The sequence below is a fragment of the Andrographis paniculata genome, unplaced genomic scaffold (genome assembly GCF_009805555.1).
Source record: "Andrographis paniculata isolate CXL003 unplaced genomic scaffold, ASM980555v1 Contig66END, whole genome shotgun sequence".
Taxonomy (NCBI): Eukaryota; Viridiplantae; Streptophyta; class Magnoliopsida; order Lamiales; family Acanthaceae; genus Andrographis; species Andrographis paniculata.
Window position 1 is genome coordinate 2,399,043 of NW_026137602.1, and position 24,583 is coordinate 2,423,625.

The following is a 24,583-nucleotide window of genomic DNA, read 5'->3' on the forward strand; positions in this document are numbered from 1 at the left end:
ATCTTTTCAAGGATAAAAATTGGAAAACAGTACAAAAACGATTTACCCATATTTTACTAGTATTTTTGAAAAAATCTTGATATTATTTTGCTAGTTCTATTTATATGCATTTTTTAAATCTTTAATACTATTTATCAATAGCAATATTTTTTAAAAAAAAGTATCACACCAAATTTTATTTTATTTTTCAAAAAACATTATATTCAATAATGCCTTTTAAACTTTGACACTATTTATCAGTAATAATTTTTTTTAATATTACATCAAATATATTTTTCCATTCACAAAACATCATATTCAATGTTCAAATTTTTTAAATTTACACTATTCATCAATAGAATCAAATTATATTTTTTAAATTACAAAACATCACATCTAATATTCAAGTTTTTACTATAGCTAAAAATTTTCAAAATTCTAAAATTTCTATCTAAATTGATCATTTCTTTCAATCTAATTTTCGTAATTTGATGGAGACAAATTGACTACTAAAAAGGTATATTATTTAAATTGGGCCCATAAAAATTAAATTATGTTTTGCCCAGCCCATTACAGGGCCCAATATATTTATTTATATAAAATTTAAAATATAATAATATAAATATACAAATATATTAACCGAACCGAAAAAAATATCAAAAATCGAAACTGAACCCAACAAATATCAAATATACAGCATTTGTATTCGAACCGAATTTGTTCAATTAACCGAAAATTCGATTCGGTTCGGCTCTGTTCAGCAATTCGGCGGTTCGGTCCAGTATTTTGGCCCACCCCTAATGAACCACCGATGAACTAACATATTGGCCAGCAAGCATCAAACTATATACAAATGTGTACCAAAGTTTATATCTGTTCTTTGGCAAGATAGATCATCACATTTGCAAGACAAGCCAAGACAATTGGTGATCATGAAAGAAATACTGAAATAAAGTTTTAAGAGTATGGAGAAGCTGTTACTTTACAAAAGGATCTACCTTAATAACATTACAAGAGAGGACAAGATTGAATTAACTCTGAATCTGTTCCTCGACAAGGTTTTGCAAACAGCCATCCTTGTCCAATTTCGACTGCAAAAATTTAAGGTAATATTTAGAACAGACATTGATTGCTATGTGATTTACTCCAATTTTCTACTTCTCTGGACATGCTTTGATTTCAATGCAATGATCAATCTCCCAAACTGTTTCGGCACTTGACTTTTTCTCCTTAGCAGCCTGTCACGGTAGATTTTTGTTTTGGTAACAGAAAGAAACGACGAAAAGGAAAGAAAAAACATATAAATGCGAAAAAGAATAAATTCATAAGCTCTGGGCACAAACTAACTGAATTTCTTATTGCTTGCAAAAAGGCAGAATGAGAAAGTATTTTACCTTTTTTAGTTTCTCCAGCACCGAATCTTCAAATGCCTGATATCCAGCACCAACCAGATTGTCTAATTTCGGATGATCGGCCTCCTTTCTCTCGGCGCCAAAAATAGCCGGCGATGAAGCTGTAGCTGGTTGGAGAGGCAAAACTAGAAGAGGATTTGAAAGATCGCCCAAGACATGCTCGGTAGTTGCAGCCTGCAAAAATCACATTTTCCATGAGAACCGAAAAGGACTATAGTATAAAAACGAGACACAAGACTAAGTGAAAACCGACTAAACATACAGCTGCTTCTTTATTTGCCATTACTACAAGTGCTGATCCTTTCTTCTTGGTACTCTTGATGACTACATCCTCGACAGTACCAAATTTCTCAAATATTTCCCGAAGTTCCTGTGCAGTGTAATCCCCACCCGTCTTCTCCCACGAAACTTTAAGAATCTTTTGCTTATCCAATGCATTGCCTCCGCTATTCTTGTTATCTTTTTCCCTTTCTGGTCTGTCTTCCTTGGACTGTGCTGTAGCAGTTGGCATTTTCTTAGCATGCATTGCCCGGATTCTAGCTATCTCATCCTTGAGTTTACGAGATATCCTCTCTTCCTCCTCTTTAGCTTTCAAGTTGGGATCGACTTGAGTGAAAGCAGATCGCTCCCTTTCTTCAAGATCTGACATCATTTTTCGGCGCTTTGAATCTTGTTGTCCTTGTCGAAGAAGCTTCTCCCTTTTCACTCTGAGTAGATCATCAAATAGCTTCCTAGCCTTTTCATCTTTGAGAACTTCATACGAAGTTTTAAGCTTTAGAAAATCAGCATGTGCATTGGGATCATCAGGCCTCTTGTCTGGATGCAGTTCCCTGGCCTTTGATCGATATGCTTTATTTATTTCTTGTTCTGAAAGCTTGGCACCTTCCTCACCAGATGGCAGCCCCAAAACATCATAATGGTCGCATTCAACCTCCATTCCTCAACTGGAAAAATAACAAAGTATATAATGAATCTTAAAAGGTACACAGAAATTAAACGAGGAATTGGTTTTGCAAGGCAGCAGATGCTGTGTATGAATAAAATGAGCAGAACCTTCATGAATTTTGAAATCAAGAAAACCACAAAGATATAAAAGAAATGAGAAGAAGTTAATCTTCTTCTCTGAAAACTAGTGGAATGGCACCATCCATTGCAATAGATCTGGATTAAGCACCCAAATTCATAATGGACACACGTACATAATTCAGAGTTAAACATGATACATACTACGAACATATAAAATGATGCTAACAAAGTGTAACGAAATTTGAAACAGAAATTGCCAATTTGGCCGAGTTATAGGATCACACAACAAAAGCATTCTCTCATATATAGCCATCGCATCATTCAGTTTTAAGGAGAATAGAGGCTTGGTATCTCTAGTCAAACAATGAAATCTAAAGTAATAAAACAAGCAAGATTCCAGTACATTCCAAGACAAACTGGCACCAAAGTACTAAACAGAATTAGAAGCAAGAAACAAAGAGAATATATAAACTGAAACCAAAAAGGGTTTAGGTAAACTATATGGAGCCCTAGAACAGTTAATACAATTCTAAAAACACCATTGTTGAACTCAGTAGAGAGATCAGGGAAGATATATAAATATATATATATATGTGTGTATATAAGTGAGACCTGGTGACTGCTGGGGTTTTGCAATTTGCAGGATGCACTAAGAATAAGAATATGAGATAATTCTATCAAGTATCAGATCTACTAGTTAGTTTTTTAATGTGTTTGTGAAAAATGTTCGACCACTAGTCAGCAATTCAAAGCGTTAAACCAAAATTGAGATCTAGACTATGGCGGAAATTGAGTAAATAGAAAACAATGAATTGTATGCAATTGATATGATTTGAATACAAGAACTCAGATTCCCAGTCTACAGAATCAAAGTAATGCATCCTATATTACTGCAACACATATTGATCATCTCCTTCGATCCACATGCACAAATATTCGCTTTTCAATTAATGAAGCAACACAATAAAAATCCCTTTTCTTTCTTTTCAAACAAATATTCAGATACATTTTGGGCGTGATGTCGGGTGATGAATTAACAGTTATCGAGAATGATGAAGAAATACAAGTATGAACTACAATCTCTTCCAAACATGATGTTGATTCTTACAAAAACAAACCAAGTAATACCATAGAAGCATGTTTTCTCCAACAACTTCGTATTTCTCACACATACAAAAAAAAAAAAAAAAAAAAGACAACGAGGAACATTGTCAAAACCTAAGTCCCAACCAGTTCAAAATCCATATCTACTGCGCCATAATCCTCCAACAATCCATAAAACCCAAAACAGACAACTACAAATCATTTTCGTTACAAATTCTCGACAATCAAGTTTTCTCCAAGTAATGGAAAACCTTGCCCAATTATAAATAAGGGTTTCCTTCGATCCAATTAACATCATTTTTACGACCTCAGCGGTGCCTCTACCTTTCATGGCATACAAACTTCGCTCCCCAGTCAAGTTAAATTTCAAATCTCTTTCAAATTGAGAACAATTCGATTATTAATTACCTTGGAGATGCTCTTGCCGAAGTGCAGGTGGAGGAACGCCGGTATCGCTTAGACCAACAGCTCACCGGAATCGCACCGACTTTGTGACGGAGTGGTACGGGCTATGGCCGGAGGGAGTGTTGAGGGAAGAAGAGTTGGGGAAGAAAAAAAGGAATTCTACCCTGAAGAAATAGACAAAAACCAACCTGATCTCTCTCCTCAGTCGACCTCCGGTGGCGAGCAGGCGGAGAATGCCCTGCCGATTTCGCTTCTCCTTCAGACTTTCTTGCCAGGCACCCAATGTATAAAATTTCATTTATGCACTATACAGCCCCAAATTACTAGGATTATCCACCCTCAAAATTCAATTTCTTTGGTTAGGGCAAATATGTCTTTTACTACTACTACTAATTGGGCTTAGAATACTACTCTAATAATTGGGCTTAGAAAATCAATGGCCCGGCCCATCTGAGATTTACTATATTTCAGACATAAATAACGGCTCGTATGACAATCCTAGAAATTTTCGAACGGATAAGCAGCTGCTGCTATCTCCAGCAACGGCCACCCATGTCCACTTCTTTCTGCCTCCGTCTTGCTCTTCCGAGCACCCTCTACAAAGTGTCAAGACCCAGAAACGAGAAACCCCAAATTCGCTGCATAGGATGGGTGAATACTCTCTAACTGTCTGTTAGATTATCGTCTGTTTCCTGAATTAATAATGATAATGATCTCGACCTTCGAACAAGCAAACTATGTATGATCTCCTGACATATTTCGATGTGTGAAGGAAGGATCCGGAAGGCATCCTTGGACCTCCCAAGTCGGGGCACATCGCGAGGCTAGAATTCAAAAGACGCCTTGAAAAGGACGCCGATGCTCGAGAAGCTTTCGAACGCCAAGTCCGTGAGGAGAAGGAGCGTCGGCGAGTTCTTCGTGAGGTTTGCATTTGTTTCGATTTATGTTGTCTTAGATTTAAGGAAGCATCTTGAGTACCCATAATTGTTACATGATTTTGGCTGGGGTTTTGATTTGATTGGTGTCATTACATGTTGAATTTTAGTCGCGGGAGGCGCCGGATACTTTAGAGGACTTGGTTGAGTATTTTCTTGATACTGAAGCTCAGGAGATTGAATTTGAGATTGCAAGATTGAGACCACGGTTAGTTTCTTTACTCGGTACATATGATATGGTTAATAAAATTTTGCTTCTTTGGATAAATGTTCATGATCTTATTCCTTGATATGATGCATTGAGCAGATTAAATGAAGAATTCTTTGCTCACCTGAAATTTGAATTGGGGACATTGAGGTTTGCAGTGTCCAAGACTCAGGTTTGTCTTAAAATATCTAAGCTTGTTGTGTCGATGGGATGAACAACCAGAGTCATGAATTGTGTCTGTGTTTTATACATGCAGGCTGTCGAGGACAGAGTAATCGAGCTGGAATCACTTGAAAAAGCCCTCCAGGAAGGAATAGGTTGGATTAATGGCTACTACTACTAGAAAAAGTGTTTGAAAGATTGAAAATTTTCTTTTATGTTAGGCCAACTTGTTCATCCTTTTGCAGAAGCTTATGATAAAATGCAATCCGAGCTTGTAAAAGCAAGGGCATCCCTGGTGAAGCTTTTATCGTCAAAAGATGTCAATGCTACCGTATGTGACTAATTCTTTTAACCTATACCATGTATAATCCATTCTTGTCTGGTACTTATGGCCATTGTCAATTTCTTTCATGCCTACAGCTTCTGGACATGGTCGAGCAAAATGAGTTGAACCGATCCCTGCTGGCACTTCTCGATGAAAACATCGGGACAGCATATTGGGGCAATCAGGTGAGATTAGATTAGAGGTTTTGCCAAATTTCTCCTAGCTTCAGCTTATGTCTAGAATTTCTTACAAAAAAAAAAGTTGTATGATCAATGGTATCTCTGTCCTGCAGACACAAGCTGCGGAGTACATGGAAAAAATTCGCAAAGCTATGCTCAAGTATATTACAGTTTGATCGACGTAGCTGGGCAAGCGTGTCTGTTTACTTCCAATCCAACCTTGTACTGCTTGCTGCTGATGTTTCTGGAAATTTTGAGCTTCAAGAACAAGAGAGGATAATCGATAATGGAGGATGGAATAGAATTTAGTTTGGGATTTTCTCAGGGATGGAGAATGTCCTCTGTTCTGAATCCCACCATTAGACAGACAAACATTGTAGAAAAACAAAAAAAAAGACACAAGTTTGATGTAAAATTTAAGCATGCAATAAATTCAATACGTTGGTTTAAATACAAGCACAGTATTTAATGTTTCTATAAAACCTAACTAGCTGTATTAAAATTACAAGAACTGTATATATATGAATCTTTGTAAAAGGCTTGTGATAATGGAAATGGCTACGTACCTGTTGTCTAACTGTTTAAGTGGAAGCCCACTTGCCTTTTCTGAGGCTCGAGTTTCCTGTCGACGTGGCGACTTCTGAGTGCCTGAAAATTTCTCCAAATTGGATGGATTGATCAATGGGAAAAATGCAATATTCAAATTAATGTTATCTACAAAATTTCAAGATGCTTTCCTGCCACAAAAAAATAAAGAACCCATCATGTAATAATAGCAGTATCTATCAATAAGCCAATAGAAAAGCAGAGCCAGACCAGAGCAGACCGAGTGCCCAACAAAAATGGCGGCAGAGCCGTTGATGAGAATGTCATCGTCGTCGTCATCAATTGGCTATCATCAGTTATTCAGCAGCTTGCACGGTACTTCCAGGAGGCCATTACCTTCCACCTCCCCCTCCCAATCAGCACGACGTCGTAATGGAGTCGCACCACGCTCTCCTTTCCTCGGAATTGCCTCCACCCCCGCAAAGTTGCCTCATCCCAAACACCCGAGAAGGAATCTCTCTGTCTTCGCCATGGCTGCCGCAGCAGGTGTATATATATATATATATATATGTAAAAGATATAATTTTGTCCATCTCCATCAAAATCCAAATACAATTGATGTTTTGGTGTTTCTCCAGCAGAAGAGAAGAGGAAAGTGCCACTGAGGGACTACCGGAACATCGGAATAATGGCGCACATAGACGCCGGGAAGACGACGGCGACGGAGCGCATCCTGTACTACACCGGCCGGAACTACAAAATCGGGGAGGTGCACGAGGGCACCGCCACCATGGACTGGATGGAGCAGGAGCAAGAGAGAGGGATCACCATCACCTCCGCCGCCACCACCACCTTCTGGAACAAGCACCGGATCAACATCATCGACACTCCCGGCCACGTCGATTTCACCCTCGAAGTCGAGCGCGCCCTCCGAGTTCTTGACGGCGCCATTTGCCTCTTCGACAGCGTCGCCGGCGTCGAGCCCCAGTCCGAAACCGTCTGGCGCCAGGCCGACAAGTACGGCGTCCCCCGCATCTGTTTCGTCAACAAAATGGACCGTCTCGGCGCTAACTTCTTCCGTACACGCGACATGATCGTCACTAACCTCGGCGCCAAGCTTCTCGTCCTCCAAATCCCCATCGGCGCAGAGGACACTTTTACAGGACTCGTTGACCTCGTCACAATGCAGGCCGTCATTTGGACAGGGGAGGAGCTCGGAGCCAAATTCAAGTACGAGGATATCCCCGCCGATCTCCGAGGCCTAGCCGAGGAGTACCGGGCCAACATGATCGAGACCATAGTCGAACTCGACGATGCAGCCATGGAAAGCTACCTGGAAGGAGAGGAGCCTGATGAGGCCACCATCAAGAGGTTGATCAGGCAGGGGACTATCTCCGGCAGCTTTGTCCCTGTTTTATGCGGCTCAGCTTTTAAGAACAAAGGGGTCCAGCCATTGCTCGACGCTGTTGTCGATTACCTCCCCTCTCCGATCGAATTGCCTCCAATGTAAGGAACTGATCCCGACGACCCGCAGGTGGTGATCGAGAGGAGCGCCAGCGATGACGAGCCCTTTGCCGGACTGGCATTCAAGATCATGAATGATCCTTTTGTTGGTTCTCTTACATTCGTGCGTGTGTATTCTGGGAAGCTCGAAGCCGGCTCTTATGTGATGAATTCGAACAAAGGGAAGAAGGAAAGGATCGGACGGCTGCTAGAAATGCACGCCAACAGCCGAGAGGATATTAAGTTGGCTCTAACGGGAGACATTATAGCTCTTGCAGGGCTAAAGGACACAATCACAGGAGAAACACTCTGTGATGCTGAGAACCCCATTGTTCTCGAGCGGATGGACTTCCCGGATCCGGTTATTAAGGTCACGATCGAGCCAAAGACTAAGGCTGATGTTGATAAGATGGCCGTTGGCTTGTACAAGCTGGCGCAGGAAGATCCATCTTTCCATTTCTCGCGGGACGAAGAGATCAACCAAACAGTCATTGAAGGAATGGGAGAATTGCACCTCGAAATCATCGTTGATCGACTCAAGAGAGAGTTTAAGGTCTGTAAACTTCCCTCATCTTGCTCAGACATCTGTGTAAATCAAATCAATGTTGATAACCTAATCTTTCACAATTTGCTTAAAGGTTGAAGCCAATGTGGGAGCGCCCCAAGTGAACTACCGGGAGAGCATTTCCAAGGTGACAGAAGTGAAGTACATTCACAAGAAGCAATCCGGCGGGGCGGGGCAGTTTGCCGATGTCACCATTCGGTTCGAGCCGTTGGAGCACGGGTTTAATTATAATTTTAATTATTTTTTAATTTCGGTTCGGTTCGATTTATTTGCAAATATTGCAAATATTTTCGGTTAACCAAAATATTCGGTTTGAATACGGTTCGCGGTTTCGGATATTTGTTCAGTTCGATTCGGATATAAAATACCTGCATATTTGCAAATATCGGAACTGTGCCCACCCCTATAATTCAGAGTAAAAAATAATGAGTTTGTTCATTTAATATTTTTTATTTTTCATAAATATTATTTAAAAATACAGTGTATATATATTAATACAATATATATTTTCTCAGGGTACGGATCCGGTGCTGATAGGTGTACCATCAGATGCTGATAAAATATGAGTCACACATCATAATAGATTTGATTTTAATGGTTGAGATTAAACAGGGGCTAGATGGTAATTTCAGCATAAGGGTATAAGGGTTTATACTTCTTCTATTCGTACCAATCCTTCATAGCGACAAACCAATCTATCTCCCGCATTCTTCTTTGATACGCATTCTTCATCAAACTCTCATTCTTCATCAAACTCGTTCTCTCGATCCTACATTGTCATCAATCTATCTGTTTGCAACTTCAATTCTTCGTCTTCAACTTCTTCAACCTGCTGCCTCGTTCCTAATCGACAACACAGACGCGCTTGGGGTTCTTGATTTCATCATCAGCGGTTGCTCCCAAGATTCGGTAAGTATTGAAAGTTTAATCGTTCATTAAATGTTTCTCTCCTTCCATGTTACCCAAGTGAAATCGTTGTTCTTGTTGTTGTAGTTTTGGAAAAGCTCTACTTTGAATTCGCGAAGCCCTGGTCCCATTAATCGCAACTCTTCTAAAGAATCAACAATGTCAAATGATCCTATCATTCAACTGCCTTGCGTTCCGAGGAAGGTCGCCCACCTCAATGAATCTTTACAGAAACCTTATCGAGATTCGATTCGAAGGTATATTTAAACTAGCCATTTCAAAGGATTGTTCCATGTGAAGCCAATGGCTATTCCCGTGGCTCCTATCATGAAATTATTGAGTTATTGGAACCCTGATAGCGAGTGCTTTCATCTATCTAATGGGAATAAGTGGTATATTACCGAACGGGATGTTGGTGTTGTCTATGGGCTGCCATATGGCAAAAATAAGGAACCTATTTCATTGTACGAGTCTGATCCATATGGCAAAAATAAGGAACCTATTTCATTGTACGAGTCTGATTCTTTTTACAATTTTGCTGATAAATTCAGTTTAGATATGAAACTCATAGGAACGGATAAAAAACATATAGTTGAGTCTTCGTTAAAGGAGTTACTAGATAGTAGTAGACTAAGGAGTGATGTTAATTTTTGGCGGATATACATAATGTATTGCATGTGTGTCTTGCTTACGCCCATATCAAATGCAAAGATTAATCATCGCATATTCCAGTTCCTTGAGTCGAAGGAGTTGGCAAATGAGTTTAATTGGGCTGGTTTTATTCAGGATAAGATTGTAGAGGGTCTGGATACAATGTCTACAAAATTCAAGAAAAAAGCTTTGGTCAGTGGAAGGCCATCCGGGGACATGCATTGCTTAATGGTAAATAAAAATATCGTGATCACTTTGTTTTCTTTTCTGTTTTATTGTTCTCATTGTGTAATATGCTATTTTTTTTTATTTTCAGCATATGTTTTTTGATAAGTTCCACAACGAGAAATGCGGTGTGCACTATTTTTCATGTCATCTCAAGCGAAAAATAACATTGGAAGATGTTGCAAAGCTCTTCGGCCCTCAAAAAGTTCGATCTGCAAAGGTTAGATTTTGTCATCCAGTTTCAAATATGTACTTTGAATAGGCCGAGTTCATGGTTTATTTGGCCTGCTAATTGTTCCACTGTGATATGTAAAGCAATACTTGTTGATATGATGGGTTAACATATCTGAAATGCTAGATTTGATGCATTAACTGGTACAGGGGAGGATGGTATACATATTGTTTGTTTTTTCCCGCTGGTTTCTCCACTGTGGTATAAACAATACTTATTGATATGCTAAGCAATCTTTGTTGATATGCTGGATCAGTATCTCCGAACTGTTGGATTTTGCCCTTAACCTACCTTTGTATTGGTTTATACGGATCTGCCACTTGAAAAGTCTATCATGTCCCTCATTTCAAAAATGACAATTTTGCCCTTAACCTACCTTTGTATTACGTGGCTGACTTATTCAAGTCGTGATCTGACTGTCCGACCTCCATCTCAACCGACCTTCTCCACCGACCTCGGTCCCGACTGCATTACAACGACCCTAAACCCTAACCCCGACCTTCATCTTGACATCCCTCCGTGTCTGTCCGACTTCCTGTTTCCCCCGATGTAACGTTGACCCGACTTTGGTACACATTATGTCATAGTCCACCCGACCTGAGTATAGCCCGAACTGCTAATGACGGGTTCGAAAAAGATTGTACGGATCTGCCACTTGAAAAGTCTATCATGTCCCTCATTTCGAAAATGACAATTTTGTCCTTAACCTACCTTTGTATTACGTGGCTGACTTATTCAAGTCGTGATCTGACTGTCCGACCTCAATCTCAACCGACCTTCTCCACCGACCTCGGTCCTGACTGCATTACAACGACCCTAAACCCTAACCCTGACCTTCATCTTGACATTCCCAATGCACATGCTGATTTTCTAAAGCTTAAAACTTCGTATGAAGTTCTCAAAGATGAAAAGGCTAGGAAGCTATTTGATGATCTACTCAGAGTGAAACATGATACATACTACGAACATATAAAATGATGCTAACAAAGTGTAACGAAATTTGAAACAGAAATTGCCAATTTGGCCGAGTTATAGGATCACACAACAAAAGCATTCTCTCATATATAGCCATCGCATCATTCAGTTTTAAGGAGAATAGAGGCTTGGTATCTCTAGTCAAACAATGAAATCTAAAGTAATAAAACAAGCAAGATTCCAGTACATTCCAAGACAAGCTGGCACCAAAGTATTAAACAGAATTAGAAACAAGAAACAAAGAGAATATATAAACTGAAACCAAAAAGGGTTTAGGTAAACTATATGGAGCCCTAGAACAGTTAATACAATTATAAAAACACCATTGTTGAACTCAGTAGAGAGATCAGGGAAGATATATAAATATATATATATATGTGTGTATATAAGTGAGACCTGGTGACTGCTGGGGTTTTGCAATTTGCAGGATGCACTAAGAATAAGAATATGAGATAATTCTATCAAGTATCAGATCTACTAGTTAGTTTTTTAATGTGTTTGTGAAAAATGTTCGACCACTAGTCAGAAATTCAAAGCGTTAAACCAAAATTGAGATCTAGACTATGGCGGAAATTGAGTAAATAGAAAACAATGAATTGTATGCAATTGATATGATTTGAATACAAGAACTCAGATTCCCAGTCTACAGAATCAAAGTAATGCATCCTATATTACTGCAACACATATTGATCATCTCCTTCGATCCACATGCACAAATATTCGCTTTTCAATTAATGAAGCAACACAATAAAAATCCCTTTTCTTTCTTTTCAAACAAATATTCAGATACATTTTGGGCGTGATGTCGGGTGATGAATTAACAGTTATCGAGAATGATGAAGAAATACAAGTATGAACTACAATCTCTTCCAAACATGATGTTGATTCTTACAAAAACAAACCAAGTAATACCATAGAAGCATGTTTTCTCCAACAACTTCGTATTCCTCACACATACAAAAAAAAAATTAAAAAAAAAAAGACAACGAGGAACATCGTCAAAACCTAAGTCCCAACCAGTTCAAAATCCATATCTACTGCGCCATAATCCTCCAACAATCCATAAAACCCAAAAGAGACAACTACAAATCATTTTCGTTACAAATTCTCGACAATCAAGTTTTCTCCAAGTAAAATGGAAAACCTTGCCCAATTATAAATAAGGGTTTCCTTCGATCCAATTAACATCATTTTTACGACCTCAGCGGTGTTAATAAAACCCTCTACCTTTCATGGCATACAAACTTCGCTCCCCAGTCAAGTTAAATTTCAAATCTCTTTCAAATTGAGAACAATTCGATTATTAATTACCTTGGAGATGCTCTTGCCGAAGTGCAGGTGGAGGAACGCCGGTATCGCTTAGACCAACAGCTCACCGGAATCGCACCGACTTTGTGACGGAGTGGTACGGGCTATGGCCGGAGGGAGTGTTGAGGGAAGAAGAGTTGGGGAAGAAAAAAAGGAATTCGAGGGACAAACGAAGGAAAAAGGCACAATTCCGACTGTTTAATTTAGGTATGTCTCTTTTTATGTAGTTTCGAAAAAATTTGATTTGAATTTTCTATTAAGGGTGTGTTTGTTTGGGGACTGGATTTTGAGTCGGGTTTAATGAGGTGGGGCAAGGAGGTCAGACGTGATACGGTCGGGAACGGAAGTCAGAGCTTAAAGGTCGGACACTCAGATCACGACTTGAAAAAGTCAGGCACGTAAAAAAAAAAAGACAATCAGGAACATCGTCAAAACCTAAGTCCCAACCAGTTCAAAATCCATATCTACTGCGCCATAATCCTCCAACAATCCATAAAACCCAAAAGAGACAACTACAAATCATTTTCGTTACAAATTCTCGACAATCAAGTTTTCTCCAAGTAAAATGGAAAACCTTGCCCAATTATAAATAAGGGTTTCCTTCGATCCAATTAACATCATTTTTACGACCTCAGCGGTGTTAATAAAACCCTCTACCTTTCATGGCATACAAACTTCGCTCCCCAGTCAAGTTAAATTTCAAATCTCTTTCACATTGAGAACAATTCGATTATTAATTACCTTGGAGATGCTCTTGCCGAAGTGCAGGTGGAGGAACGCCGGTATCGCTTAGACCAACAGCTCACCGGAATCGCACCGACTTTGTGACGGAGTGGTACGGGCTATGGCCAGAGGGAGTGTTGAGGGAAGAAGAGTTGGGCAAGAAAAAAAGGAATTCGAGGGACAAACGAAGGAAAAAGGCAGGATTCCGACTGTTTAATTTAGGTATGTCTCTTTTTATGTAGTTTCGAAAAAATTTGATTTGAATTTTCTATTAAGGGTGTGTTTGTTTGGGGACTGGATTTTGAGTCGGGTTTAATGAGGTGGGGCAAGGAGGTCAGACGTGATACGGTCGGGAACGGAAGTCAGAGCTTAAAGGTCGGACACTCAGATCACGACTTGAAAAAGTCAGGCACGTAAAAAAAAAAAGACAACCAGGAACATCGTCAAAACCTGAGTCCCAACCAGTTCAAAATCCATATCTACTGCGCCATAATCCTCCAACAATCCATAAAACCCAAAAGAGACAACTACAAATCATTTTCGTTACAAATTCTCGACAATCAAGTTTTCTCCAAGTAAAATGGAAAACCTTGCCCAATTATAAATAAGGGTTTCCTTCGATCCAATTAACATCATTTTTACGACCTCAGCGGTGTTAATAAAACCCTCTACCTTTCATGGCATACAAACTTCGCTCCCCAGTCAAGTTAAATTTCAAATCTCTTTCACATTGAGAACAATTCGATTATTAATTACCTTGGAGATGCTCTTGCCGAAGTGCAGGTGGAGGAACGCCGGTATCGCTTAGACCAACAGCTCATCGGAATCGCACCGACTTTGTGACGGAGTGGTACGGGCTATGGCCGGAGGGAGTGTTGAGGGAAGAAGAGTTGGGGAAGAAAAAAAGGAATTCGAGGGACAAACGAAGGAAAAAGGCAGGATTCCGACTGTTTAATTTAGGTATGTCTCTTTTTATGTAGTTTCGAAAAAATTTGATTTGAATTTTCTATTAAGGGTGTGTTTGTTTGGGGACTGGATTTTGAGTCGGGTTTAATGAGGTGGGGCAAGGAGGTCAGACGTGATACGGTCGGGAACGGAAGTCAGAGCTTAAAGGTCGGACACTCAGATCACGACTTGAAAAAGTCAGGCAATCAATGTCTGTTCTAAATATTACCTTAAATTTTTGCAGTCGAAATTGGACAAGGATGACTGTTTGCAAAACCTTGTCGAGGAACAGATTCAGAGTTAATTCAATCTTGTCCTCTCTTGTAATGTTATTAAGGTAGATCCTTTTGTAAAGTAACAGCTTCTCCATACTCTTAAAACTTTATTTCAGTATTTCTTTCATGATCACCAATTGTCTTGGCTTGTCTTGCAAATGTGATGATCTATCTTGCCAAAGAACAGATATAAACTTTGGTACACATTTGTATATAGTTTGATGCTTGCTGGCCAATAAGTTAGTTCATCGGTGGTTCATTAGGGGTGGGCCAAAATACTGGACCGAACCGCCGAATTGCTGAACAGAGCCGAACCGAATCGAATTTTCGGTTAATTGAACAAATTCGGTTCGAATACAAATGCTGTATATTTGATATTTGTTGGGTTCAGTTTCGATTTTTGATATTTTTTTCGGTTCGGTTAATATATTTGTATATTTATATTATTATATTTTAAAATTTATATAAATAAATATATTCGGTTTCGGTTCGGATATTTGAAATATTTGCAAATATTTTGATTTAATTATAATTTTAATTATTTTTTTATATATTATTTTTTAATTTCGGTTCGGTTCGGTTCGATTTATTTGCAAATATTGCAAATATTTTCGGTTAACCAAAATATTCGGTTTGAATACGGTTCGCGGTTTCGGATATTTGTTCAGTTCGATTCGGATATAAAATACCTGCATATTTGCAAATATCCGAACTGTGCCCACCCCTAAATTCAGAGTAAAAAATAATGAGTTTGTTCATTTAATATTTTTTATTTTTCATAAATATTATTTAAAAATACAGTGTATATATATATATTAATACAATATATATTTTCTCAGGGTACGGATCCGGTAAACACAATTATGATGCAAATGCACCCTCAGGACAATTCTTCTATTGGCTCATATCCCAGCTTCCCTGTGAAACAGATGTAGATGCGTTCAAATAATGCCATCACTCACGAGTAAGAAACTGCTACAATGAACGGTTAATTCTGTTTTTATCGTTATAGTTTCCTAACGAGATTCTTACCATTTGGCGAGACATGTACTAGCGATATTTCTTTCATCATTAAATGCAACCCAACATTATCTTTTAAGTCTTATCAAAGTCAAAAGCAACCGGTAATTCCCTAAAAAGTAAAGATTACCGACCAGCCTACCTATCCACGTGCGGCGTAATTATGATACATTATTGATTTTAGTGCAATGAATGTACTATAAGTTTTATCAATGTTACTGGTCAATCATAAAAAAGGGCTTACTGTGCACAGCTCGAATAATTTAACTGTAGATCTACTCCTAGTCCGTACAATCCATGAGTCAAAGGTTATACTTAAAAATTCCTTTATTACATGTTAATGCCACAAGAGTTCAGTTCTCTACAGATATGAAACCGTTACCAATTGTTCGTGTAACTGTGAATATCCAGTTAGAATATGTATGCCATCACTTCAATTAAATTTGCCACTTGTCAGCTGTTAGGGTCATGTATATGTCTGCCACAGCAATAGAGTAATTATTATCCCAAATGTTCCTCATAGGTAGAGAGAATTTATAATTAAGAATAGACTAAAGTTCAGTTCAAAATTATTCCATAAGATAAAATAACTTCATTTCATCCAACAAAACAAGAATTCCACCATAGAGCAATTTATGCAAAGAAACTGCCAATCCATGTATAATTTATACAAAAAAACCTTTGCATTTCTTTCATGTATAATTTGATTCAACATGCTAAAAATATATAAAACGAGACATGCCTTCAAGCGGCCATACCAAAAATGCTGGGTGCAGGTTGGTAACTTCATCCCACATCCTTCCATATCTTTTTTGAGGAAATTTTCTAATATCTAACAGCCCCTACGCATTCCCAATTCTTATTAAGTTAGGGACCTCAAAGTCAATTAATAAAGTAGAATAACATTTATATTATTAATAATAATTATTACTATAATTATAATAAAGAGGGAAACCATATTCTCATTTGTAGGGACAGATGTCAAAAACCTTGCTGTCAACAAGAAGGGCAGTAATTATTAGGTTGCAACTAAGGCAATAATTTTCTTGAACTTTTAATATTTCTTTTTCTTTTTTCCATTTGCAGACTGCAGTGACACCATTCAAGCCCTAAATCAGCCACTTCCCTTACAATAAATCACCGCACTGATCACAGAAACCGCCAGAGGACATTAAGATCAAAAAACATCCACTCCTGTCTTCAAAACTACTTCCGGGTGAGCAAGTCGGTACTTGAGGGAGCACAGAGCTTCAGCTTCCATCCAATCCGCGATACATACGGCCTCATCCAGACACTCTTACCATTGATCACCAACTTCGCCACAATCTCCCACTTAAGAATTCTGTGGACATATGAAGAGCTGCAGAAGCATATCCGAGCATACACAGGTTCGCGTCCAGGCCCTGGATCATTCATGTGCAGAGACTCAATGCAGTTCCCAAACAATGAAGTGAAGAACCCACAGATTTCAGGCTCAGCCACGGGGAAGCCCTCAGCAAATATCACAAACATTGTCCTTGAAAATGCTCCCATCTCGTTTTCAAGACAGAAGGACAGGTCTTTGCCAGAAGTCAACCAAGACAATCTCTGAAATGCAAGAGACTCTCCAGAGCTTGTTCCAAATTCACCACTGCAGGCTCTCTGCTTGAGATCAATCAGCGCCGGAAGGTATATGCGGTTTGCCAGTTTATACACTTCCTGGGAAATGGTATCCCGATTCTCACAGAACATCTGCATATATATAGGTGATCTTAGGAGGGTGCAAGTAAGTGGAATATCCACTGGTTTGGGATGTAACCGGAGCGAGGTTCTGAGGACTTTGAGGCATGCCTCGGCCTCATCAACAAGTCGATCAAGAACTTCAGGTGAGAGTGAAAGATCTTGCTTACAACATCGTCTACAGCTCCACGCTCAAACCACATCCAGAGTCCCATAATGTTGAGACATTCTAAGGGATCCCTGGAAAGATCCCTTACGAGGAAGGTGTACAGTTCCCGATCTATAGCATGGAAGAACTTGCAATCGTCCACTACATCCCGTGGACCACCCATACTGCTGCTTCCAGAAAATGAGAAAAAAAATAGTAAGAAAACAAAATGATAAAATAAGTGTGCAGCTATTAGATCTAAAATGGTCAGGAAAAATAATAAACCAGAGTAGCCCAGTATAACAATACCTGAAAAAACAAAACCACCGGCCAAAACAGTAAACCTCAATGAAAATTTTGCTAAAACAATTAAATAACATGAAAAACACCTATTATACTTAAATGAAAATTTTGATAAAACAAATAAATTAATTGAGGACTGCCAGAGATTTGAATCTGAAGGCGGCTAAGCCATCAACAATCACATGTTTCCAGGACGAAATCTAAAGACAAATCGTTTAATTGCCTTCTTTTGTGGTTTTTCAAAAAATTTCACTATCTAATTTATTTATTTTTCTCCAAAAATATAAAATCAAACAATTTTTTATTTTTTTAATTATTATACAAAAAATAAAAATTTTTATTCAAAACATAAAATTAACACCTATTTATATTAGTTCAAACAATTCAAAATCCAAATCCTCAAACAAACACACAAATAACAAGAAGGATTTGGAACGGAAGGAAATGAAATGAAAAGTCAAAGGAGACTAACCAGGGGGTATGCTTGTGGTGAAGTACCTCTGGCTTCAGGAAATATACCCACCCCAACACTCCACATTATATAGCAATTTTCCAGTGCTCTCATCAGTTAGACAAGAAAACAGAAAATAATTAATGATGGAATAGTAATCATTGCTGGAATATCATCTTTAGTAGGTGGTTGGTAATTTATAACCCCTGGAATTATCTTAACCAAAGAATCAACACAAAATCATGATAATAACCAATGCTTAAGTTCCAAAGTCCATACAAAACACTGGAAACAGTAGCAAGAACTTGACGTTTTACCATACCTTTCTTTGAATGTGTAACTGAGTAAAAAATCATGTTCACATTTCAGATCCCTAATAGATCATTATGAAAGATTATATAATGCCAAAACTGGTCATTCGATATGTCCAACGTAGACCCATCATAAACTATCGTATCAAAATACAAAGAATATGAACAAACGCATCACCGGTAATTATGTCAATTCACATCCAAGCATTAGCATTGGGAGTAACGTAGATTTATCTAAAACAAGCCTTTCAGTTAGCTGATGTAGAGTTACCTTCCATGGCATTTTTCAAGATTATGATTTATGTATTGTCTCAGCTCAATAAATGAGCTATTATTAAGTCTACTGTGCAACAACCTCAATACCTAACAATCATGAATGATACAGTTACTGTCAGCGACATAAATGATCTAGTTAATTCTTTAACAATATCAACACCGACTTAAATATGAATTGATTTTATTAATTAAATCAACATTAAAAATGATAGAAAGCAAAATCGCAAAAGTGTATGAAGTTGAGATTAAAGAGAAAAAGGAGTCTCGACATATGCTTGTGTATTGACGACGGGTTTGAAACTATATTTTGAATTGGGCTTCCCCTTTAATTATTAGATGAATATATTTTATTTTTAGTAAGTAGGGTTCAGGTAATAGCATTGAGGAGTAACTAGGGTTTGAGACTATTCTAGAATTTTGGTAATAAAATAGCCGTCAGGGTTTGGGCTAACGGTTTATACCGTTTGATTTTTCTTGGACGAACGATTGATATCGTTTTATTTTTCTTTTCGGGAGGATCGCCCTCCCAATTCGAAGTTTTATTTTGTTTCTATCAAAAAACACTTGATTTGTATTTGTGAATAAAATATAATCACAATTTTTTCCACAATATATATAATATAAAATTATATTCCCTCTCTCTCATATAAAACGTCCATTTTTTCTATTTTTGTTCGTCCTACATAATTTGTCTTTTTTTAAAAAATATAATTATACACTTTTTTAAATTAATTTATAATTTTATTAATCTTAATTAAACTATTTAATTATCTTAATCTTAATTTATAATTATTTTTATTATACAATAATTATTTTTACTAATACATTTTTTAATTATTTACTAATTATACTTTACCTGAATTTTCGTATGTGGGCAAAATATATAAAACGGAGAGAGTACTAAAAAATAAATTATATTTAGTTCATAGATAAATTTTAATCGAAAATAAATAATAAAAAACACTAATATCAAATAAAATACAAGCTGAATTTTAGTTCTATAGAATACAACACAAATAAAATTTTTAAATATATAAATATAAATATGAACTGATTTTATTAATTGAATCAACATTAAAAAATTTTAATTTGTATTAGTGAATAAAATACAATCATAAATTTTTAACATGATATATAAATAATATAAGTATACTAAAAAATAAAATATATTTAGTTTATAGATATTTTAATACAACATCAATAATAAAACACTAATATCAAACAAAATACAAACTGAATTTTAATAACATCGAATACAACACAAATACTAATTATTATTTTAATAAATTATTAAGAAATAAAGGTTTGACAAAAAAATAATACTTATTTATTATTGATTAATTATATATTTAAAAAAAAATTATAAATTTTTAAAAAATAATATATATATATATAAATAATGATGTGAAAACAAAAATATATAAATAGATTTGAAATGAATTTTTTTTTGGTTAGTATAAAATAAAGAAGAGTATTTCTACTTTTGTACGTAGCAGAGTAAGAAAATAATGTAAAAAGCTAAAAAGTTATGGAGATAAACCCAAACAGCGGATAGTCTAATTCTTGTCATCTAGCGAGAGACATGTAAAAGAATTTGAATGTTCCGTTATCATAAAAATGGAAGATAGTCTATTTTTGTTGGATTTCAGAGTGAATGGCAGTAGGCCAATCTGCTAACAAGTCACATAATGCCAATCTGATCGACTAGCAAGTCACAATCAAATCTCAGTTAACCGTTATCGCACAATAACTGGTCTATAAAGTTCTACAATCCCTAATGCTCAATAACCGACTTAAGAAGTTTGACACGAGAAACATAGCCATGTTTTAATTGGCTGTTCCGTACAGTTCGTGAGTTGGATTAAATAAAGGCTCTGAAAGTTCTTTGTGAGACAATGATGATAGAGGAGTTCAGTTACACATTATGTCATAGTCCACCCGACCTGAGTATAGCCCGAACTGCTAATGACGGGTTCGAAAAAGATTGTACGGATCTGCCACTTGAAAAGTCTATCATGTCCCTCATTTCGAAAATGACAATTTTGCCCTTAACCTACCTTTGTATTGGTTTATACGGATCTGCCACTTGAAAAGTCTATCATGTCCCTCATTTCGAAAATGACAATTTTGCCCTTAACCTACCTTTGTATTACGTGGCTGACTTATTCAAGTCGTGATCTGACTGTCCGACCTCCATCTCAACCGACCTTCTCCACCGACCTCGGTCCACACTGCATTACAACGACCCTAAACCCTAACCCCGACCTTCATCTTGACATCCCTCCGCGTCTGTCCGACTTCTTGTTTCCCCCGATGTAACGTTGACCCGACTTTGGTACACATTATGTCATAGTTCACCCGACCTGAGTATAGCCCGAACTGCTAATGACGGGTTCGAAAATGAGTATTCAATAAGCGACGAGATTGTACGGATCTGCCACTTGAAAAGTCCATCCTGTCCCTCATTTTATTGTCCGACCTTCTAATGTCCGACTTACGTGCCTGACTTTTTCAAGTCGTGATCTGAGTGTCCGACTTTTAAGCTCTGACTTCCGTTCCCGACCGTATCACGTCTGACCTCCTTGCCCCACCTCATTAAACCCGACTCAAAATCCAGTCCCCAAACAAACACACCCTTAATAGAAAATTCAAATCAAATTTTTTCGAAACTACATAAAAAGAGACATACCTAAATTAAACAGTCGGAATCCTGCCTTTTTCCTTCGTTTGTCCCTCGAATTCCTTTTTTTCTTCCCCAACTCTTCTTCCCTCAACACTCCCTCCGGCCATAGCCCGTACCACTCCGTCACAAAGTCGGTGCGATTCCGGTGAGCTGTTGGTCTAAGCGATACCGGCGTTCCTCCACCTGCACTTCGGCAAGAGCATCTCCAAGGTAATTAATAATCGAATTGTTCTCAATTTGAAAGAGATTTGAAATTTAACTTGACTGGGGAGCGAAGTTTGTATGCCATGAAAGGTAGAGGCACCGCTGAGGTCGTAAAAATGATGTTAATTGGATCGAAGGAAACCCTTATTTATAATTGGGCAAGGTTTTCCATTTTACTTGGAGAAAACTTGATTGTCGAGAATTTGTAACGAAAATGATTTGTAGTTGTCTCTTTTGGGTTTTATGGATTGTTGGAGGATTATGGCGCAGTAGATATGGATTTTAAACTGGTTGGGACTTAGGTTTTGACGATGTTCCTGGTTGTCTTTTTTTTTTTTTTTTTTTTTTTTTGTATGTGTGAGGAATACGAAGTTGTTGGAGAAAACATGCTTCTATGGTATTACTTGGTTTGTTTTTGTAAGAATCAACATCATGTTTGGAAGAGATTGTAGTTCATACTTGTATTTCTTCATCATTCTCGATAACTGTTAATTCATCACCCGACATCACGCCCAAAATGTATCTGAATATTTGTTTGAAAAGAAAGAAAAGGGATTTTTATTGTGTTGCTTCATTAATTGAAAAACGAATATTTGTGCATGTGGATCGAAGGAGATGATCAATATGTGTTGCAGTAATATAGGATGCATTACTTTGATTCTGTAGACTGGGAATTTGAGTTCTTGTATTCAAATCATATCAATTGCATACAATTCATTGTTTTCTATTTACTCAATTTCCGCCATAGTCTAGATCACAATTTTGGTTTAACGCTTTGAATTGCTGACTATTGGTCGAACATTTTTCACAAACACATTAAAAAACTAACTAGTAGATCTGATACTTGATAGAATTATCTCATATTCTTATTCTTAGTGCATCCTGCAAATTGCAAAACCCCAGCAGTCACCAGGTCTCACTTATATACACACACATATATATATTTATATATCTTCAATGATCTCTCTACTGAGTTCAACAATGGTGTTTTTAGAATTGTATTAACTGTTCTAGGGCTCCATATAGTTTACCTAAACCCTTTTTGGTTTCAGTTTATATATTCTCTTTGTTTCTTGCTTCTAATTCTGTTTAGTACTTTGGTGCCAGTTTGTCTTGGAATGTACTGGAATCTTGCTTGTTTTATTACTTTAGATTTCATTGTTTGACTAGAGATACCAAGCCTCTATTCTCCTTAAAACTGAATGATGCGATGGCTATATATGAGAGAATGCTTTTGTTGTGTGATCCAATAACTCAGCCAAATTGGCAATTTCTGTTTCAAATTTCGTTACACTTTGTTAGCATCATTTTATATGTTCGTAGTATGTATCATGTTTAACTCTGAATTATGTACGTGTGTCCATTATGAATTTGGGTGCTTAATCCAAATCTATTGCAATGGATGGTGCCATTCCACTAGTTTTCAGAGAAGAAGATTAACTTCTTCTCCTTTCTTTTATATCTTTGTGGTTTTCTTGATTTCAAAATTCATGAAGGTTCTGCTCATTTTATTCATACACAGCATCTGCTGCCTTGCAAAACCAATTCCTCGTTTAATTTCTGTGTACCTTTTAAGATTCATTATATACTTTGTTATTTTTCCAGTTGAGGAATGGAGGTTGAATGCGACCATTATGATGTTTTGGGGCTGCCATCTGGTGAGGAAGGTTCCAAGCTTTCAGAACAAGAAATAAATAAAGCATATTGATCAAAGGCCAGGGAACTGCATCCAGACAAGAGGCCTGATGATCCCAATGCACATGCTGATTTTCTAAAGCTTAAAACTTCATATGAAGTTCTCAAAGATGAAAAGGCTAGGAAGCTATTTGATGATCTACTCAGAGTGAAAAGGGAGAAGCTTCTTCGACAAGGACAACAAGATTCAAAGCGCCGAAAAATGATGTAAGATCTTGAAGAAAGGGAGCGATCTGCTTTCACTCAAGTCGATCCCAACTTGAAAGCTAAAGAGGAGGAAGAGAGGATATCTCGTAAACTCAAGGATGAGATAGCTAGAATCCGGGCAATGCATGCTAAGAAAATGCCAACTGCTACAGCACAGTCCAAGGAAGACAGACCAGAAAGGGAAAAAGATAACAAGAATAGCGGAGGCAATGCATTGGATAAGCAAAAGATTCTTAAAGTTTCGTGGGAGAAGACGGGTGGGGATTACACTGCACAGGAACTTCGGGAAATATTTGAGAAATTTGGTACTGTCGAGGATGTAGTCATCAAGAGTACCAAGAAGAAAGGATCAACACTTGTAGTAATGGCAAATAAAGAAGCAGCTGTATGTTTAGTCGGTTTTCACTTAGTCTTGTGTCTCGTTTTTATACTATAGTCCTTTTCGGTTCTCATGGGAAATGTGATTTTTGCAGGCTGCAACTACCGGGCATGTCTTGGGCGATCTTTCAAATCCTCTTCTAGTATTAATACAATATATATTTTCTCAGGGTACGGATCCGGTGCTGATAGGTGTACCATCAGCACCATGCTGATAAAATATGAGTCACACATCATAATAGATTTGATTTTAATGGTTGAGATTAAACAGGGGCTAAATGGTAATTTCAGCATAAGGGTATAAGGGTTTATACTTCTTCTATTCGTACCAATCCTTCATAGCGACAAACCAATCTATCTCCCGCATTCTTCTTTGATACGCATTCTTCATCAAACTCTCATTCTTCATCAAACTCGTTCTCTCGATCCTACATTGTTATCAATCTATCTGTTTGCAACTTCAATTCTTCGTCTTCAACTTCTTCAACCCGCTGCCTCGTTCCTAATCGACAACACAGACGCGCTTGGGGTTCTTGATTTCATCATCAGCGGTTGCTCCCAAGATTCGGTAAGTATTGAAAGTTTAATCGTTCATTAAA

At 37.5% G+C, this 24,583-nt stretch overlaps 2 protein-coding genes, 2 long non-coding RNA genes and 2 pseudogenes across 8 annotated transcripts; 5 read left to right on the plus strand and 1 right to left on the minus strand.

The window, feature by feature from the left end:
• Positions 1 to 906: 906 nt before the first annotated feature.
• Positions 907 to 14,189, minus strand: LOC127262800 (uncharacterized). Of its 4 annotated transcripts, XM_051291631.1 has the most exons (5): positions 4,115 to 4,216; positions 3,930 to 4,030; positions 1,654 to 2,335; positions 1,374 to 1,565; positions 907 to 1,217 (listed from the first exon to the last, which is right to left on the minus strand). In XM_051291631.1, the coding sequence occupies exons 3-5, from the start codon at positions 2,326 to 2,328 to the stop codon at positions 1,134 to 1,136; spliced, it is 951 nt and encodes a 316-aa protein (XP_051147588.1). In that variant the 5' UTR covers positions 2,329 to 2,335; positions 3,930 to 4,030; positions 4,115 to 4,216; the 3' UTR covers positions 907 to 1,133. The 4 variants fall into 4 exon arrangements, with proteins under 4 accessions (XP_051147588.1, XP_051147589.1, XP_051147587.1 ...); XM_051291632.1 differs by lacking the exons at positions 3,930 to 4,030; positions 4,115 to 4,216 and adding an exon at positions 14,126 to 14,189; XM_051291630.1 differs by lacking the exons at positions 3,930 to 4,030; positions 4,115 to 4,216 and adding an exon at positions 13,388 to 13,494.
• Positions 4,410 to 6,137, plus strand: LOC127262802 (uncharacterized). The gene is made up of 8 exons (XM_051291633.1): positions 4,410 to 4,577; positions 4,703 to 4,849; positions 4,972 to 5,069; positions 5,169 to 5,241; positions 5,326 to 5,386; positions 5,477 to 5,562; positions 5,652 to 5,741; positions 5,849 to 6,137. The coding sequence occupies exons 1-8, from the start codon at positions 4,416 to 4,418 to the stop codon at positions 5,909 to 5,911; spliced, it is 780 nt and encodes a 259-aa protein (XP_051147590.1). The 5' UTR covers positions 4,410 to 4,415; the 3' UTR covers positions 5,912 to 6,137.
• LOC127262799 (elongation factor G, chloroplastic-like) lies at positions 6,516 to 24,243 on the plus strand (annotated as a pseudogene).
• Positions 10,118 to 15,813, plus strand: LOC127262804 (uncharacterized). Its single transcript, XR_007841266.1, has 3 exons — positions 10,118 to 10,137; positions 10,223 to 12,853; positions 15,429 to 15,813. It is a non-coding gene; the product is annotated as an uncharacterized LOC127262804 (long non-coding RNA).
• Positions 13,531 to 14,722, plus strand: LOC127262805 (uncharacterized). Of its 2 annotated transcripts, none has more exons than XR_007841267.1 (2): positions 13,531 to 13,591; positions 14,414 to 14,722. It is a non-coding gene; the product is annotated as an uncharacterized LOC127262805 (long non-coding RNA). The 2 variants fall into 2 exon arrangements; XR_007841268.1 differs by lacking the exon at positions 13,531 to 13,591 and adding an exon at positions 13,753 to 14,329.
• On the plus strand, positions 23,317 to 24,199 carry LOC127262801 (uncharacterized; annotated as a pseudogene).
• Positions 24,244 to 24,583: the final 340 nt, after the last annotated feature.

Excerpts from the sequence above, each read along its gene's own strand:
- LOC127262800 (XM_051291632.1), bottom strand. The coding sequence starts at position 2,328 with ATGGAGGTTGAATGCGACCATTATGATGTTTTGGGGCTGCCATCTGGT. Across the intron at positions 1,566-1,653 it reads TGGCAAATAAAGAAGCAGCT|GCTGCAACTACCGAGCATGT; the intron begins GTATGTTTAGTC and ends TGATTTTTGCAG. Across the intron at positions 1,218-1,373 it reads TGCTGGAGAAACTAAAAAAG|GCTGCTAAGGAGAAAAAGTC; the intron begins GTAAAATACTTT and ends CTACCGTGACAG.
- LOC127262802 (XM_051291633.1), top strand. The coding sequence starts at position 4,416 with ATGACAATCCTAGAAATTTTCGAACGGATAAGCAGCTGCTGCTATCTC. Across the intron at positions 5,070-5,168 it reads ATTGCAAGATTGAGACCACG|ATTAAATGAAGAATTCTTTG; the intron begins GTTAGTTTCTTT and ends TGCATTGAGCAG. Across the intron at positions 5,387-5,476 it reads AGCCCTCCAGGAAGGAATAG|AAGCTTATGATAAAATGCAA; the intron begins GTTGGATTAATG and ends ATCCTTTTGCAG.